This window comes from Osmerus eperlanus, unplaced genomic scaffold, assembly GCF_963692335.1.
Source record: "Osmerus eperlanus unplaced genomic scaffold, fOsmEpe2.1 SCAFFOLD_121, whole genome shotgun sequence".
NCBI classification, from domain to species: Eukaryota; Metazoa; Chordata; class Actinopteri; order Osmeriformes; family Osmeridae; genus Osmerus; species Osmerus eperlanus.
In genome coordinates, this window is record NW_026911455.1 from 30,149 (window position 1) to 48,243 (window position 18,095).

Here is an 18,095-nt window from a genome sequence, read left to right on the forward strand (position 1 = left end):
TTACCACATGGTGATGTCATTGTCTAACTAGCTTTCAGTATTAATCCCTCCCTCGCTGTGTTTTGTTGGCGTAGTTGGTAGTGTTCGCGCTCGGGGAGTCTGAGGTGGCGGGTTCGATCCCGTCGGCCAAGTGTACATCCCTACACATCTCCTCCTCGCCACTAGGACGCAGAAGACTCCTCCTCGCCACTAGGACGCAGAAGACTCCTCCTCGCCACTAGGACGCAAAAGACTCCTCCTCACCACTAAGACGCAGAAGACTCCTCCTCGCCACTAGGACGCAGAAGACTCCTCCTCGCCACTAAGAGGCAGAAGACTCCTCCTCGCCACTAGGACGCAGAAGACTCCTCCTCGCCACTAAGAGGCAGAAGACTCACTCCACACCCTCACAGCTCAATCTGCTCAGCCTTCCGCAACCCTGGAAGTCCTACCCAGAGGTAATTCACCCAGAAGTATTCCAGTTACACCCAGTGATTTATTAGGTCCAGAGGTAGCCCCCTTAGTTCACAAAGTATTATAAACACGTTTTGATCCAGTCACAGGTGGTGTAGTGTTAGAGCCACTGGGCTTCTGAGACAAATTCATCTTAGATGGAGAGAGAGCGAGGAGAAAGAAAGAGGGAGAGGGATAAAGGAGAGAGTTTAATGCAGTGTGTGGTGATGCCTGGTAGATCTCAAACACAGGCTGTTAGTCCACACACTCCCAGGCCTTGTGTGTATGTAGTAATACACACACACACGTTATCAGAACAAGGTGGCACCATCATCTGTGCTTTTTAAAACATTCTGAGGAGGACGGCTGTAATGTCTCCAGGTGTAACAGCTGTTCCAGTCACAGGTCCCCAGGTTTAACAGCCTCCAGGTGAGTTGTCAAATAAATAAAACGTAAAACCCGAACCCTCAAACAACACAACGAAAAAGTCCCCCAAAAAACGGCGTGGAGCAGTTCAGTCCTGCTACCCCAGAGACGGGCGTGGAGCAGTTCAGTCCTGCTCCCCCAGAGACGGGCGGCGACACAGGTGCATAACCTGCCAGGAGACAATTATGCAAAAAGAAAATCAGCCAATCAGTGTTCAGCTCCAGGTCTCCAGGTGAGGCAGAGCCAGTTAGGGTTCCAGGTCCTGGACCAATGAGACAGAGCGGAAGCAGAGGGCCAGGAAGCCGGTTCCCAGCAGGTCGCCCAGCGCCGTCAGGTAGGGTATAGAGAAGTTGTCTGGGTCCAGGCTCCGCCTCCACATCAGACGCACGATGAGGTCAGCCAGGTACAGCAGGATGCCCACCTGGGAGGGTGACGGACAGCAGTCAGCCAATTGCAACAGACTATCCATCATGTGGGGGTGGCCTTGGTGACAGGGGGGGCGGGCCTTGGTGACGGCGGGGCGGGCCTTGGTGACAGGGGTTTTTCTAGGGTTAGTTTGATTTATACTCCCTAACCTGCAGCAGGGTTGCACATCGGGCTACATTGATGGAGACTGTACTCTTACCCTGCTGTTAGATTTATACTCTTTCCCTACAGCACATGTGGAAGCATGTGAAGAACACAGTGAAGGGGTTGTTTGGTTTGTGCGTCGTACCTGCAGCAGGGCAGCACAGAGGTAGCAGCAGGTGAAGAACACCGAGATGGTCATGTGTCCTCCCTGCAGCAGAGAGATGGCGTAGAGGAACACCAGGTGACCCGGAATCACCAATAGGAAGAGGACACGCGCCGACTTGGAGTTCACACCTGGGCACAGGAAGGTGGTGAAGGGGCCTGTATATTACCTGGGGACAGGTGCTGGGTTGGGCCTGTATGTTACCTGGTGACAGGTGCTGGATTGGGCCTGTGTATTACCTGGGGACAGGAAGGTGATGAAGGGGCTGGGCCAGTGCTGTCTCATGCTGTAGGGCAGGACTCCAGGTAGACTCCAGTAGTGCAGGTAGGTAGAGATCCGGCTGGCCTGGATAGCTACCAGGTTCCCCCCCACCCCTGGGGAGACAGGGAGAGGGGGGGGGGGCAGAAGGGGTGAGGAAAGAGTGAGAGAGGGGAGAAGAGGCAGGGATAGAAGGGGGAGAGGGTAAGATTTATTTAGAGAAAGGAGGGGTTGAATGAGGGAGGGAGAGAGAGAGACGGAGGAAGAGAGACGGTGAGAGAGAGTGAGTGAGTGAGTGAGTGAGTGAGAGAGAGAGAGAGAGAGAGAGGAGGGAGAGAGAAAGAGAGGGAGGGAGAGAGAGAGAGGGATGGAGGGAGTAGAACAAGTGCAGAGATACAAATAGAAACAGATGCAAGAGAGAGAGGTGGAAAAAGAGAAGTAGGTTAACTTCTTGAGTATGCTGCCATTAAACCATGTCACACCACGTAGAGTAACGCCTGTTGCTGCCTATAAACACCTCATGCTTATTAAAGAAAACCGAACCAGACACACACAACACCAGTCTCTCTGCCTCCCTCTCCCCCTCCCCCCCCTCACTCCCCCTCTCTCCCTCTCCCTCTCCCTCTCCCTCTCCCCCTCTCTCCCTCCCCCTCCCCCAGAAGTCACAGTCACGTGATTTCAATACAAAACACACTTAGTAACACACACACCTGCAGAGACAAGTACAAAATACACTGACACAGAACACACTGTGTTAGACATACACACACTAAATCTCTACTGCCACCAAGAGGTTCAGAAACATTTTAAGAACAATTACGTTTCATAATGTTAAGGATTTTTGTTTTGACGTTTTAGACCTCTATTTCAAAAAACAATAACAGAATAAAACTCTATTGATGAAGCACTGATTTCCTTTCACACTCACAACCATATCTAGAAATAGTCATTCAGAAGGGTTAGGTCCTTCACACTTGATATCTGGAATAAGCCCAATCCCCATGCATACCACCCTACAGTAACAACAACTGCTTTTTACTCAATTTTACACACAAAACACAAGTGTCAGGATCCTGCTTAAAGGATGAGCGGAGAGAGAGCTGGCACGCTCACCGTTGATGACCGGGGTGAAGACAGCCATGCCCACGAACTTAGGATCACTCACTGTCTGGTCCAGGATCAGACCTCCAAAACTGCAGAGACAGAGAGAGAGGCAGAGAGAGAGACACACACACAAGGAGATAGAGGTAGAAACAGAGATAGAGAGGCTGTTAACCTATGTGTCACTGTGTGTATATGTAGCTACAGTGTTGACAGAGTGTGTCGATGTAGATAGAGTTTATGGGTTTTATGTGACTGTGAGTGTGTGATTAGATGTGTGAATGCATGCATGTCTGCATGTGTGTGTGTGTGTACCTACCTGCTGATAGACATGGCCACTATGACAGGCTGCCAGCCTGAACGCAGCACCTCTGTGATCTGAGGGCTGCGCCTGGCCAGCTTCATCCACACAGGGAGCATCGCCAGGAACAGCACACACACCAGGGGAGACAGGTACCACACACCTGGGCACAGAGAGGCTGAGTTATACACATACACACACACTAACCTCTACACTGGAACAGTGTAGCGGACACACTAACCTCTACACTGGAACAGTGTAGCTGACACACTAACCTCTACACTGGAACAGTGTAGCTGACACACTAACCTCTATACTGGAACAGTGTAGCTGACACACTAACCTCTACACTGGAACAGTGTAGCGGACACACTAACCTCTACACTGGAACAGTGTAGCTGACAGACTAACCTCTACACTGGAACAGTGTAGCTGACACACTAACCTCTACACTGGAACAGTGTAGCTGACACACTAACCTCTACACTGGAACAGTGTAGCTGACACACTAACCTCTACACTGGAACAGTGTAGCTGACACACTAACCTCTACACTGGAACAGTGTAGCTGACACACTAACCTCTACACTGGAACAGTGTAGCTGACACACTAACCTCTACACTGGAACAGTGTAGCTGACACACTAACCTCTATACTGGAACAGTGTAGCTGACACACTAACCTCTACACTGGAACAGTGTAGCTGACACACTAACCTCTATACTGTTCCAGTGTAGCTGACACACTAACTTCTACACTGGAACAGTGTAGCTGACACACTAACCTCTACACTGGAACAGTGTAGCTGACACACTAACCTCTACACTGGAACAGTGTAGCTGACACACTAACCTCTATACTGTTCCAGTGTAGCTGACACACTAACCTCTACACTGGAACAGTGTAGCTGACACACTAACCTCTATACTGTTCCAGTGTAGCTGACACACTAACCTCTACACTGGAACAGTGTAGCTGACACACTAACCTCTATACTGGAACAGTGTGGAGCTGACAGTGGCCAGCAGAGACAGGGTGATGAGGTCACCGAGACTGGCGGCGATGGGCGTGGCCACGTTGTCTGGGTTGATGCCCACCTTCCTGGAGCCCAGGATCACACCAATCATCACCAGGCCTGGAGGAGGGGGGGGGGGGGTATGAGTGTAAGTTCCCAGGTGTGCATCGCTCGTGTGTGACCGCTTGTGAACCTCCTCCGCCCCCCGTACCGAGAGAGAGCGCCGCTACGAAGGCTGTGACGATGCTGCTGGCGCAGAGCACGGCCGCCTGGTCCAGATCCACCCCTCCCCGAGACACCGCCCCCAGCGCCACGGCCGCCAGCGCGGCCAGGAAGCCCACCACCGTGGCCTGGACCTGGATCAGAGCCAGGTTGCTGCTCACCAGAATCCACTGCTGGGCTGGGTCGTCCAGCTGGCCCGTGTTAGACTGGAACACACACACAAGCACACAGAGAGATGGTGACGAAGGAGGATGAGTAGATGGAGGAGAGGAGGGAGAGGAGGAGGGAGAGGAGGAAGGAGAGGAGGAGGGAGAGGAGGAGTGACTCACAGCAGTGGAGAGGCGTGCAGCCAGGGTCATCTCCAGGTTCCCCTTCAGCCCCACCAGAGCAGGAACCAGGATGAACACCTCCGTGATCACCCTGAACACCTCCCAGTGCTGGAACACACACACACACACATGCCAAGACACACACAGAAATAGAATTAGAGAGTGTACCTCTCTCCAGCCCTGCTTCTATCCCTCCCTGCCTCTCTCCAGCCCTGCTTCTCTCCGTCCCTGCCTCTCTCCAGCTCTGCCTCTGTCCAGCCCTGCCTCTCTCCAGCCTGTTCAAACACACATTTAGAAATGAACACACAGGGATATTTATAAATCCCTCTCCTTTTCTCTCTCCCTCTCTACTCACAACATAAAAATAGACATCTGGGTTTAGCATAACCAATATAGGCACTGACACATACATACACACAAACACAATACCCCTCACACACACACACACACACGCCCCCCACACACCTTCAACTCAGAAAACACAGCACAGGACGTATGTACTTTTACTGTATCCATGACGATGCCCGCTGACACCATGCCCATGCCACACACCAGGTAGGGCAGCAGCACCTGGGCGGCCACACTCCTGGCGCTCTCCGGCAGGAAATCGTGCGGGAAGCGTGTCAGCTGACAGGAAACGCCACGTAGCTTCCTCCTCTGGTAGCAGAGCTGTAGCTCCAGATGAGTCACCACCATGGCTAGCAGCTAGCTAGCGATTAATGCTAACTGTAGGACTGCGGTTGCTGATGGCTAAGCTAACAGCTAGCTACTGGCTATTTTAGCAGATAGCTAAAACTATCTGGCAGCTAGTAAACCTCCCTCTGTTTTAACAGGACCTGTCAGAAACACATGACTGAGACCTGCTCTCTGACACAGAGGCTGAGAACAGACCCGACAGGATGGAAAACAAGATGGAAAGAGAGGAGAGGTAGGGATAGAGTTAAAGGGATAGAGAGAGGGGAGGGGGGAAAGAGAGAAAGAGAGAGAGAGGGGTGTGAGAGGGAGAGATAGAGAAAGAGAGAGAGAGAGAGAGAGAGAGAGAGAGAGAGAGAGAGAGAGAGAGAGAGAGAGAGAGAGAGAGGGGTGTGAGAGGGAGAGATAGAGAAAGAGAGATAGAGAGAGAGAGATAGAGAGAGGGGTGTGAGAGGGAGAGAAAGAGAGAGATAGAGAGAGAGAGAGAGAGAGAGAGAGAGAGAGAACATGAAGAAAGAAAACGAGGAAGGAGATGGTGAGGATGCAGAGTGAGAAGGAGGGAGATCTCCCTCCTGGCTCCACCTTCCTGACTCGCTTGAAACCAATTGAATGATTTTCCATCACGATTGGTCCACGTAACCAAGAGGCTCCGGTTGTGTGACAGACATGTCAAATGTTTCCTCCACACATCTGTCAGCATCCCACCCTCATCCCACCCTCATCCCACCCTCATCCCACCCTCATCCCACCCCTCATCCCACGCCTCATCCCGCCCTCATCCCAGCCCTCATCCCAGCCCTCATCCCAGCCCTCATCCCAGCCCTCATCCCAGCCCTCATCCCAGCCCTCATCCTCACTATCCCTCAACCTGCCTCCATCCCACATCTTCCATCCCTCATCCTCACACCAATCATCATCATCCCCACTATCCCTCATCTTACATCATCCCCACTCCATCCTTCACAGTCCATTTGTCAGCCTCTCTCTATTCCTCACCCTCGCTCCTCTCCTCACCTGTCCCACCCCCCAGCAGACTCACCTGCACACTGTCCAGCACCATGCCCGCCATCACCATGCCCATCCCAGCCAGCAGGTAGGGGAACACCACCTGCAGGCAGATCGCTACTGAGGACTCCTCCGCTGGCTTCGCCTCCTCCTTCACCGGCTTCCTGGAGGCCGGAGCCGGGACCAGGGGCACCGGTAGATCCTCCTGCCCATCGAAGGAGCCCCCTAGGCGGTCAAGAGACCCACTGGCATGCCCTTTGCCCTTCTTGGATTTGGATTTCTTGGAGGATTTCTTCCTCTGGCGAGGCTGCTCCTCTGGTGGCATGGTGGGCTTCCCGAGGATGGTCTGTCTGAAGAGGAGACCAGGCAATGTGCTCAAGTGATTAAATAAATATAAATATGGTCAACTGATCAAGATGGCATTTGCTGTTCGGTACACTCAACTGATAAATACTTGTAGAACTGATCAATACTTATCTACTCAACTGATATATACTTGTAGAACTGATCAATACTTATCTACTCAACTGATAAATACTTGTAGAACTGATCAATACTTATATATACTGATAAAAACACTCAACTGGTTAAATTACGTTAATGCTTCACTGATCATTATGTGTTAATAAGGTAATCCGATCCGACTGACAAATATGCATGCTCAACTGATTGCAGAGAGCACAAATACATCATTACTGTAGGCCTAATGTGTGGTATCAGTACTTTGTTCACTGTTTATTTGTATGACAACTTTTTAAAATGTTTTACACAAATATCTGTAGGCTACTTTCTACTTCTTGCATTTTCAAGGCAGGCTTGTTACTTAGTGGCATGATCAACACAATTTCTTGTCATTGCGTGACTTTTTTTCATTTCCAGGTAACATTGTACGGTTCGATACATGTAATATCGCCATGCATGATGGCACCAAACTTTAGCTAGATGTTCGCGACCAGACTAGCTTGATTCTTACAAGTGTTAAAACGCACTCTCATAATCAGGGTTCGAATTATGGGAGGGGCTTGACCCCCCTAATTAAGACTTGGACCCCCCCAAAAGAGGTAAAAACAACCGGTTGGGGGGGTCGATACATTTATATATCGTTCTTATCTGTAATCCTAAACTACTTTACGCCCTGGAGAAGAAGTTGACCCCCCGGATTATCATTGTATAATTCGCACTCTGGTTAGCATGTGTGTTTTGGATGAAATGACTAAAGGGGTTAGCATGTGTGTTTTGGATGAAATGACCAAAGGGGTTAGCCTGTGTATTTTGGATAAAATGACCAAAGGGGTTAGCATGTATGTTTTGGTTGAAATGACCAAAGGGGTTAGCATGTGTGTTTTGGATAAAATGACCAAAGGGGTTAGCATGTATGTTTTGGTTGAAATGACCAAAGGGGTTAGCATGTGTGTTTTGGATGAAATTACCAAAGGGGTTAGCATGTGTGTTTTGGGGTAAATGACCAAAGGGGTTAACATGTGTGTTTTGGATGAAATGACCAAAGGGGTTAGCATGTGTGTTTTGGATGAAATGACCAAAGGGGTTAGCGTGTGTGTTTTGGATGAAATTACCAAAGGGGTTAGCATGTGTGTTTTGGATGAAATGACCAAAGGGATTAGCATGTGTGTTTTGGATAAAATGACCAAAGGGGGGTTAGCATGTGTGTTTTGGATGAAATGACCAAAGGGTTTAGCATGTGTGTTTTGGATGAAATGACCAAAGGGGTTAGCATGTGTGTTTCGGATGAAATGACCAAATGGATTAGTATGTGTGTTTTGGATAAAATGACCAAAGGGGTTAGCATGTGTGTTTTGGGATCAATGACCAAAGGGGTTAGCATGTGTGTTTTGGATGAAATGACCAAAGGGGTTAGCATGTGTGTTTCGGATGAAATGACCAAAGGGATTAGTATGTGTGTTTTGGATAAAATGACCAAAGGGGTTAGCATGTGTGTTTTGGGATCAATGACCAAAGGGGTTAGCATGTGTGTTTTGGATGAAATGACCAAAGGGGTTAGCATGTGTGTTTTGGATGAAATGACCAAAGGGGTTAGCATGTGTGTTTTGGATGAAATGACCAAAGGGTTTAGTATGTGTGTTTTGGATAAAATGACCAAAGGGGTTAGCATGTGTGTTTTGGGATCAATGACCAAAGGGGTTAGCATGTGTGTTTTGGGTAAATTACCAAAGGGGTGAGCATGTGTGTTTTCGATGAAATGACCAAAGGGGTTAGCATGTGTGTTTTGGATGAAATTACCAAAGGGGTTAGCATTTTCGTTTTGGGATAAATTACCAAAGGGGTTAGCATGTGTATTTTGGATGAAATGACCAAAGGGGTGAGCTTGTGTGTTTTGGGGTAAATTACGAAAGGGGTTAGCATGTGTGTTTTGGGGTAAATTACCAAAGGGGTTAGCTTGTGTGTTTTGGGGTAAATTACCAAAGGGGTTAGCATGTGTATTTTGGGTGAAATTACCAAAGGGGGGTTAGCATGTGTTTTGGATAAAATGACCAAAGGGTTTAGCATGTGTGTTTTGGATGAAATGACCAAAGGGGTTAGCATGTATGTTTTGGATGAAATGACCAAAGGGGTTAGCATGTGTGTTTTGGATTAAATGACCAAAGGGGTTAGCATGTGTGTTTTGGATGAAATGACCAAAGGGGTTAGCTTGTGTGTTTTGGGGTCAATGACCAAAGGGGTTAGCATGTGTGTTTTGGGGTAAATTACAAAAGGGGTTAGCATGTGTGTTTTGGGGTAAATTACCAAAGGGGTTAGCATGTGTGTTTCGGATGAAATGACCAAAGGGGTTAGCATGTGTGTTTTGGATAAAATGACCAAAGGGGTTAGCATGTGTGTTTTGGATGAAATGACCAAAGGGGTGAGCTTGTGTGTTTTGGGGTAAATTACGATAGGGGTTAGCATGTGTGTTTTGGATAAAATGACCAAAGGGGTTAGCATGTGTGTTTTGGATGAAATGACCAAAGGGGTGAGCTTGTGTGTTTTGGGGTAAATTACGATAGGGGTTAGCATGTGTGTTTTGGAGTAAATTACCAAAGGGGTTAGCATGTGTGTTTTGGGGTAAATGACCAAAGGGGTTAGCATGTGTGTTTTGGGGTCAATGACCAAAGGGGTTAGCATGTGTGTTTTGGATGAAATGACCAAAGGGGTTAGCATGTGTGTTTTCGATGAAATGACCAAAGGGGTTAGCATGTGTTTTGGGGTCAATGACCAAAGGGGTTAGCATGTGTGTTTTGGATGAAATGACCAAAGGGGTTAGCTTGTGTGTTTTGGGGTCAATGACCAAAGGGGTTAGCATGTGTGTTTTGGGGTAAATTACAAAAGGGGTTAGCATGTGTGTTTTGGGGTAAATTACCAAAGGGGTTAGCATGTGTGTTTCGGATGAAATGACCAAAGGGGTTAGCATGTGTGTTTTGGATAAAATGACCAAAGGGGTTAGCATGTGTGTTTTGGATGAAATGACCAAAGGGGTGAGCTTGTGTGTTTTGGGGTAAATTACGATAGGGGTTAGCATGTGTGTTTTGGGGTAAATTACCGAAGGGGTTAGCATGTGTGTTTTCGATGAAATGACCAAAGGGGTTAGCATGTGTGTTTTGGGGTCAATGACCAAAGGGGTTAGCATGTGTGTTTTGGGGTAAATTACCAAAGGGGTTAGCATGTGTGTTTCGGATGAAATGACCAAAGGGGTTAGCATGTGTGTTTCGGATGAAATGACCAAAGGGGTTAGCATGTGTGTTTTGGATAAAATGACCAAAGGGGTTAGCATGTGTGTTTTGGATGAAATGACCAAAGGGGTGAGCTTGTGTGTTTTGGGGTAAATTACGATAGGGGTTAGCATGTGTGTTTTCGATGAAATGACCAAAGGGGTTAGCATGTGTGTTTTGGGGTCAATGACCAAAGGGGTTAGCATGTGTGTTTTGGATGAAATGACCAAAGGGGTTAGCATGTGTGTTTCGGATGAAATGACCAAAGGGGTTAGCATGTGTGTTTTGGATGAAATTACCAAAGGGGTGAGCTTGTGTGTTTTGGGGTAAATTACCAAAGGGGTTAGCATGTGTGTTTTCGATAAAATGACCAAAGGGGTTAGCATGTGTGTTTTGGGGTCAATGACCAAAGGGTTTAGCATGTGTGTTTTGGATGAAATGACCAAAGGGGTTAGCATGTGTGTTTTCGATGAAATGACCAAAGGGGTTAGCATGTGTTTTGGGGTCAATGACCAAAGGGGTTAGCATGTGTGTTTTGGATGAAATGACCAAAGGGGTTAGCATGTATGTTTTGGATGAAATGACCAAAGGGGTTAGCATGTGTGTTTTGGATTAAATGACCAAAGGGGTTAGCATGTGTGTTTTGGATGAAATGACCAAAGGGGTTAGCATGTGTGTTTTGGATGAAATGACCAAAGGGGTTAGCATGTATGTTTTGGATGAAATGACCAAAGGGGTTAGCATGTGTGTTTTGGATAAAATGACCAAAGGGGTTAGCATGTGTGTTTTGGATGAAATGACCAAAGGGGCGAGCTTGTGTGTTTTGGGGTAAATTACCAAAGGGGTTAGCATGTGTGTTTTCGATGAAATGACCAAAGGGGTTAGCATGTGTGTTTTGGGGTCAATGACCAAAGGGGTTAGCATGTGTGTTTTGGGGTGAATTACCAAAGGGGTTAGCATGTGTGTTTTGGATGAAATGACCAAAGGGGTTAGCATGTGTGTTTTGGATGAAATGACCAAAGGGGTTAGCATGTGTGTTTTGGATGAAATGACCAAAGGGGTTAGCATGTGTGTTTTGGATGAAATGACCAAAGGGGTTAGCATGTGTGTTTTGGATGAAATTACCAAAGGGGTTAGCATGTGTGTTTTGGATGAAATGACCAAAGGGGTTAGCATGTGTGTTTTGGGGTAAATGATCAAAGGGGTTAGCATGTGTGTTTTGGATGAAATGACCAAAGGGGTTAGCATGTGTGTTTTGGATGAAATGACCAAAGGGGTTAGCATGTGTGTTTTGGATGAAATTACCAAAGGGGTTAGCATGTGTGTTTTGGATAAAATGACCAAAGGGGTTAGCATGTGTGTTTTGGATGAAATGACCAAAGGGGTGAGCTTGTGTGTTTTGGGGTAAATTACGATAGGGGTTAGCATGTGTGTTTTGGAGTAAATTACCAAAGGGGTTAGCATGTGTGTTTTGGGGTAAATGACCAAAGGGGTTAGCATGTGTGTTTTGGGGTCAATGACCAAAGGGGTTAGCATGTGTGTTTTGGATGAAATGACCAAAGGGGTTAGCATGTGTGTTTTCGATGAAATGACCAAAGGGGTTAGCATGTGTTTTGGGGTCAATGACCAAAGGGGTTAGCATGTGTGTTTTGGATGAAATGACCAAAGGGGTTAGCTTGTGTGTTTTGGGGTCAATGACCAAAGGGGTTAGCATGTGTGTTTTGGGGTAAATTACAAAAGGGGTTAGCATGTGTGTTTTGGGGTAAATTACCAAAGGGGTTAGCATGTGTGTTTCGGATGAAATGACCAAAGGGGTTAGCATGTGTGTTTCGGATGAAATGACCAAAGGGGTTAGCATGTGTGTTTTGGATAAAATGACCAAAGGGGTTAGCATGTGTGTTTTGGATGAAATGACCAAAGGGGTGAGCTTGTGTGTTTTGGGGTAAATTACGATAGGGGTTAGCATGTGTGTTTTCGATGAAATGACCAAAGGGGTTAGCATGTGTGTTTTGGGGTCAATGACCAAAGGGGTTAGCATGTGTGTTTTGGATGAAATGACCAAAGGGGTTAGCATGTGTGTTTCGGATGAAATGACCAAAGGGGTTAGCATGTGTGTTTTGGATGAAATTACCAAAGGGGTTAGCATGTGTGTTTTGGGGTAAATTACCAAAGGGGTTAGCATGTGTGTTTTCGATAAAATGACCAAAGGGGTTAGCATGTGTGTTTTGGGGTCAATGACCAAAGGGTTTAGCATGTGTGTTTTGGATGAAATGACCAAAGGGGTTAGCATGTGTGTTTTCGATGAAATGACCAAAGGGGTTAGCATGTGTTTTGGGGTCAATGACCAAAGGGGTTAGCATGTGTGTTTTGGATGAAATGACCAAAGGGGTTAGCATGTATGTTTTGGATGAAATGACCAAAGGGGTTAGCATGTGTGTTTTGGATTAAATGACCAAAGGGGTTAGCATGTGTGTTTTGGATGAAATGACCAAAGGGGTTAGCATGTGTGTTTTGGATGAAATGACCAAAGGGGTTAGCATGTATGTTTTGGATGAAATGACCAAAGGGGTTAGCATGTGTGTTTTGGATAAAATGACCAAAGGGGTTAGCATGTGTGTTTTGGATGAAATGACCAAAGGGGCGAGCTTGTGTGTTTTGGGGTAAATTACCAAAGGGGTTAGCATGTGTGTTTTCGATGAAATGACCAAAGGGGTTAGCATGTGTGTTTTGGGGTCAATGACCAAAGGGGTTAGCATGTGTGTTTTGGGGTGAATTACCAAAGGGGTTAGCATGTGTGTTTTGGATGAAATGACCAAAGGGGTTAGCATGTGTGTTTTGGATGAAATGACCAAAGGGGTTAGCATGTGTGTTTTGGATGAAATGACCAAAGGGGTTAGCATGTGTGTTTTGGATGAAATGACCAAAGGGGTTAGCATGTGTGTTTTGGATGAAATTACCAAAGGGGTTAGCATGTGTGTTTTGGATGAAATGACCAAAGGGGTTAGCATGTGTGTTTTGGGGTAAATGATCAAAGGGGTTAGCATGTGTGTTTTGGATGAAATGACCAAAGGGGTTAGCATGTGTGTTTTGGATGAAATGACCAAAGGGGTTAGCATGTGTGTTTTGGATGAAATTACCAAAGGGGTTAGCATGTGTGTTTTGGATAAAATGACCAAAGGGGTTAGCATGTGTGTTTTGGATGAAATGACCAAAGGGGTGAGCTTGTGTGTTTTGGGGTAAATTACGATAGGGGTTAGCATGTGTGTTTTGGAGTAAATTACCAAAGGGGTTAGCATGTGTGTTTTGGGGTAAATGACCAAAGGGGTTAGCATGTGTGTTTTGGGGTCAATGACCAAAGGGGTTAGCATGTGTGTTTTGGATGAAATGACCAAAGGGGTTAGCATGTGTGTTTTCGATGAAATGACCAAAGGGGTTAGCATGTGTTTTGGGGTCAATGACCAAAGGGGTTAGCATGTGTGTTTTGGATGAAATGACCAAAGGGGTTAGCTTGTGTGTTTTGGGGTCAATGACCAAAGGGGTTAGCATGTGTGTTTTGGGGTAAATTACAAAAGGGGTTAGCATGTGTGTTTTGGGGTAAATTACCAAAGGGGTTAGCATGTGTGTTTCGGATGAAATGACCAAAGGGGTTAGCATGTGTGTTTCGGATGAAATGACCAAAGGGGTTAGCATGTGTGTTTTGGATAAAATGACCAAAGGGGTTAGCATGTGTGTTTTGGATGAAATGACCAAAGGGGTGAGCTTGTGTGTTTTGGGGTAAATTACGATAGGGGTTAGCATGTGTGTTTTCGATGAAATGACCAAAGGGGTTAGCATGTGTGTTTTGGGGTCAATGACCAAAGGGGTTAGCATGTGTGTTTTGGATGAAATGACCAAAGGGGTTAGCATGTGTGTTTTGGATGAAATGACCAAAGGGGTTAGCATGTGTGTTTTGGATGAAATGACCAAAGGGGTTAGCATGTGTGTTTCGGATGAAATGACCAAAGGGGTTAGCATGTGTGTTTTGGATGAAATTACCAAAGGGGTTAGCATGTGTGTTTTGGGGTAAATTACCAAAGGGGTTAGCATGTGTGTTTTCGATAAAATGACCAAAGGGGTTAGCATGTGTGTTTTGGGGTCAATGACCAAAGGGTTTAGCATGTGTGTTTTGGATGAAATGACCAAAGGGGTTAGCATGTGTGTTTTCGATGAAATGACCAAAGGGGTTAGCATGTGTTTTGGGGTCAATGACCAAAGGGGTTAGCATGTGTGTTTTGGATGAAATGACCAAAGGGGTTAGCATGTATGTTTTGGATTAAATGACCAAAGGGGTTAGCATGTGTGTTTTGGATTAAATGACCAAAGGGGTTAGCATGTGTGTTTTGGATGAAATGACCAAAGGGGTTAGCATGTGTGTTTTGGATGAAATGACCAAAGGGGTTAGCATGTATGTTTTGGATGAAATGACCAAAGGGGTTAGCATGTGTGTTTTGGATAAAATGACCAAAGGGGTTAGCATGTGTGTTTTGGATGAAATGACCAAAGGGGTTAGCATGTGTGTTTTGGATGAAATGACCAAAGGGGTTAGCATGTGTGTTTTGGATGAAATGACCAAAGGGGTTAGCATGTGTGTTTTGGATGAAATGACCAAAGGGGTTAGCTTGTGTGTTTTGGGGTCAATGACCAAAGGGGTTAGCATGTGTGTTTTGGGGTAAATTACAAAAGGGGTTAGCATGTGTGTTTTGGGGTAAATTACCAAAGGGGTTAGCATGTGTGTTTCGGATGAAATGACCAAAGGGGTTAGCATGTGTGTTTTGGATAAAATGACCAAAGGGGTTAGCATGTGTGTTTTGGGTGAAATGACCAAAGGGGTGAGCTTGTGTGTTTTGGGGTAAATTACGATAGGGGTTAGCATGTGTGTTTTGGGGTAAATTACCAAAGGGGTTAGCATGTGTGTTTTCGATGAAATGACCAAAGGGGTTAGCATGTGTGTTTTGGGGTCAATGACCAAAGGGGTTAGCATGTGTGTTTTGGGGTAAATTACCAAAGGGGTTAGCATGTGTGTTTCGGATGAAATGACCAAAGGGGTTAGCATGTGTGTTTCGGATGAAATGACCAAAGGGGTTAGCATGTGTGTTTTGGATAAAATGACCAAAGGGGTTAGCATGTGTGTTTTGGATGAAATGACCAAAGGGGTGAGCTTGTGTGTTTTGGGGTAAATTACGATAGGGGTTAGCATGTGTGTTTTCGATGAAATGACCAAAGGGGTTAGCATGTGTGTTTTGGGGTCAATGACCAAAGGGGTTAGCATGTGTGTTTTGGATGAAATGACCAAAGGAGTTAGCATGTGTGTTTTGGATGAAATGACCAAAGGGGTTAGCATGTGTGTTTTGGGGTCAATGACCAAAGGGGTTAGCATGTGTGTTTTGGATGAAATGACCAAAGGGGTTAGCATGTGTGTTTTCGATGAAATGACCAAAGGGGTTAGCATGTGTTTTGGGGTCAATGACCAAAGGGGTTAGCATGTGTGTTTTGGATGAAATGACCAAAGGGGTTAGCATGTGTGTTTTCGATGAAATGACCAAAGGGGTGAGCTTGTGTGTTTTGGATGAAATGACCAAAGGGGTTAGCATGTGTGTTTTCGATGAAATGACCAAAGGGGTTAGCAAGTGTTTTGGGGTCAATGACCAAAGGGGTTAGCATGTGTGTTTTGGATGAAATGACCAAAGGGGTTAGCATGTGTGTTTCGGATGAAATGACCAAAGGGATTAGTATGTGTGTTTTGGGGTAAATTACCAAAGGGGTTAGCATGTGTGTTTCGGATGAAATGACCAAAGGGATTAGTATGTGTGTTTTGGAGTAAATTACGAAAGGGGTTAGCATGTGTGTTTTGGGGTAAATGACCAAAGGGGTTAGCATGTGTGTTTTGGGGTCAATGACCAAAGGGGTTAGCGTGTGTGTTTTGGATGAAATGACCAAAGGGGTTAGCAATGTGTGTTTTGGATAAAATGACCAAAGGGGTTATCAGGTTTGAAATAGTCGGGGGTCGACACATCTTTATATCGTTCTTACCTGTAATCGTAAGAATTTGCCTACTTTACGCCCTGGAGAAGAAGTTGACCCCCCGATTATCATTGTAGAATTCGCACTCTGCTCATAATCACACCTGATCACACCCACACCACGCACTACAAACTTTCAATGAACGCCGTGGCTCATCATTCATTTACACCGCTATTGCAGAAGCAGCTCTCACTTGAAGTGAGTCCGCAAGTCTTGGCTAGACATCGTTTAATTCAGTTTGAACAGTTACAAACCGGAGAACTTCTTGCGGCTAAATGAGCTAAACGCAACAGCTACCTTTCATAAATCGAAGTGTAGCCGGACGGTACAGTCTGTGGGCCGCCATGTCTACGCAAGCAATAATTAATGGGTTGTGCTACGGTTAAGTTGCAATAGGTGTATTCGACTTCATGCAGCACCGGCGGCGCCGACAGCCGGCTGCAGACCGCTGCCTTGAAGCTGAGAATGCCATTGGCTGCTTCAAGTCAGCCGGGCTGCAGGCGACGCCGGCGCTGCATTAAGTCGAACGCACCTATTCGCTGCGTCTAGATAATCATCTGATTGGCTCGAAATTGGAGTTGCACCTTTAACCCCGCCTCCAGAGAAAGTGAACAGTTACGAACATATCGATCTGAACGACGTCAACTGGAGAGAACTTGAAAGAGCCGTTATTGATCATACAAACACACATTATGTTATGGCGAGTAGCCTACGAACTTACAAATGTTTTCCTACCTTTGTGTGTCTCCCAGTTTCAACCATCAACGCATCTTTCATATCGTTCTTACAGCAGAAATCAAACCACAGTGTCGACTTAAACTACTGCGTTATATTCTAAAGCAACAGTCATAGTTAACTTCGTAATAATAAATCAATTAATCACCAATTTTCAATTTCAACGAGTTCGAGCAGTAATGTTGCTCGCGTGACAGCCGATTTGTTTGAGTGAAGATCCAGACCAACATTGAACAATTCCTCCCACCCCATCTCTACCTTCCCAAACAACAGCGACAGCGTCTGCACTGTGATCTCCAGACTGTTGTCCTTACCTATTGTCTGTGGTGCTCGTGAAGCCCGTTAGTGAGTTCGAGTGTGTGGTGATGTTCTGAAACCGTCTGAGAATAGATCTTCTATGAAGATGTGGGGGGATGTAGGAGAAGGGTGTGTGTGTGTGTTGGGGGGGGGGGGGGGTGCTGTCTTAGATTTCAGCCTGCTTGGCAAATTAGGATACCGCCCCCCCTCCCCTCTCCTTACTCTCCTTCGAGGATGGTGACACACACACACTATCCATTGACACACACACACACACACAGCACTGTCAGTATCTCAAACTCCTCAGAATAGCCTGGCAAGGCGGGCCTGCTGTTTGGCTTGTCAGAGTGTGTGTCAGCATGAGTGTGTGACTGTGTGTGTGTGTGTGTGTGTGTGTGTGTGTGTGACACTGTGTGTGACTGTGTATGACGTGTGACTGTGTGACTGTGTGTGTGTGTGACTGTGTATGACGTGTGACTGTGTGACTGTGTGTGTGTGTGTGACTGTGTGTGACAGTGTGTGACTGTGTGTGTGTGTGTGACTGTGACTGTGTGTGTGTGTGTGACTGTGACTGTGTGTGTGTGTGTGACTGTGTATGTGTGTGTGTGTGACTGTGTGTGACAGTGTGTGACTGTGTGTGTGTGTGTGACTGTGTATGTGTGTGTGTGTGTGTGTGTGTGTGTGTGTGTGTGTGTTTGCCTGTCAGTGCAACATTTCACCACCAAGGGGCAGCAAAGTGACACAGTGAAAACACATTCTTCATTC

General features: G+C 46.4%; 1 protein-coding gene across 4 annotated transcripts; it reads right to left on the bottom strand.

The window, feature by feature from the left end:
* Positions 1-628: 628 nt before the first annotated feature.
* Positions 629-17,454, bottom strand: LOC134016114 (solute carrier family 41 member 3). 4 transcript variants are annotated; one of them, XM_062455520.1, is made up of 10 exons: positions 17,348-17,454; positions 6,551-6,866; positions 4,819-4,926; positions 4,479-4,695; positions 4,241-4,387; positions 3,270-3,414; positions 2,963-3,042; positions 1,831-1,965; positions 1,574-1,722; positions 629-1,279 (listed from the first exon to the last, which is right to left on the bottom strand). In XM_062455520.1, the coding sequence occupies exons 2-10, from the start codon at positions 6,839-6,841 to the stop codon at positions 1,106-1,108; spliced, it is 1,446 nt and encodes a 481-aa protein (XP_062311504.1). In that variant the 5' UTR covers positions 6,842-6,866; positions 17,348-17,454; the 3' UTR covers positions 629-1,105. The 4 variants fall into 4 exon arrangements, with proteins under 4 accessions (XP_062311504.1, XP_062311505.1, XP_062311503.1 ...); XM_062455521.1 differs by lacking the exon at positions 17,348-17,454 and adding an exon at positions 17,034-17,149; XM_062455519.1 differs by lacking the exon at positions 17,348-17,454 and adding an exon at positions 16,432-16,578.
* Positions 17,455-18,095: the final 641 nt, after the last annotated feature.

Coding starts and splice junctions, on each gene's coding strand:
- LOC134016114 (XM_062455520.1), bottom strand. CDS start 6,841: ATGCCACCAGAGGAGCAGCCTCGCCAGAGGAAGAAATCCTCCAAGAAA. Junction 3,043..3,269: donor GTGGCCATGTCTATCAGCAG/GTAGGTACACAC, acceptor CTGTCTCTGCAG/TTTTGGAGGTCTGATCCTGG. Junction 1,966..2,962: donor CTTCACCCCGGTCATCAACG/GTGAGCGTGCCA, acceptor CTGTCTCCCCAG/GGGTGGGGGGGAACCTGGTA.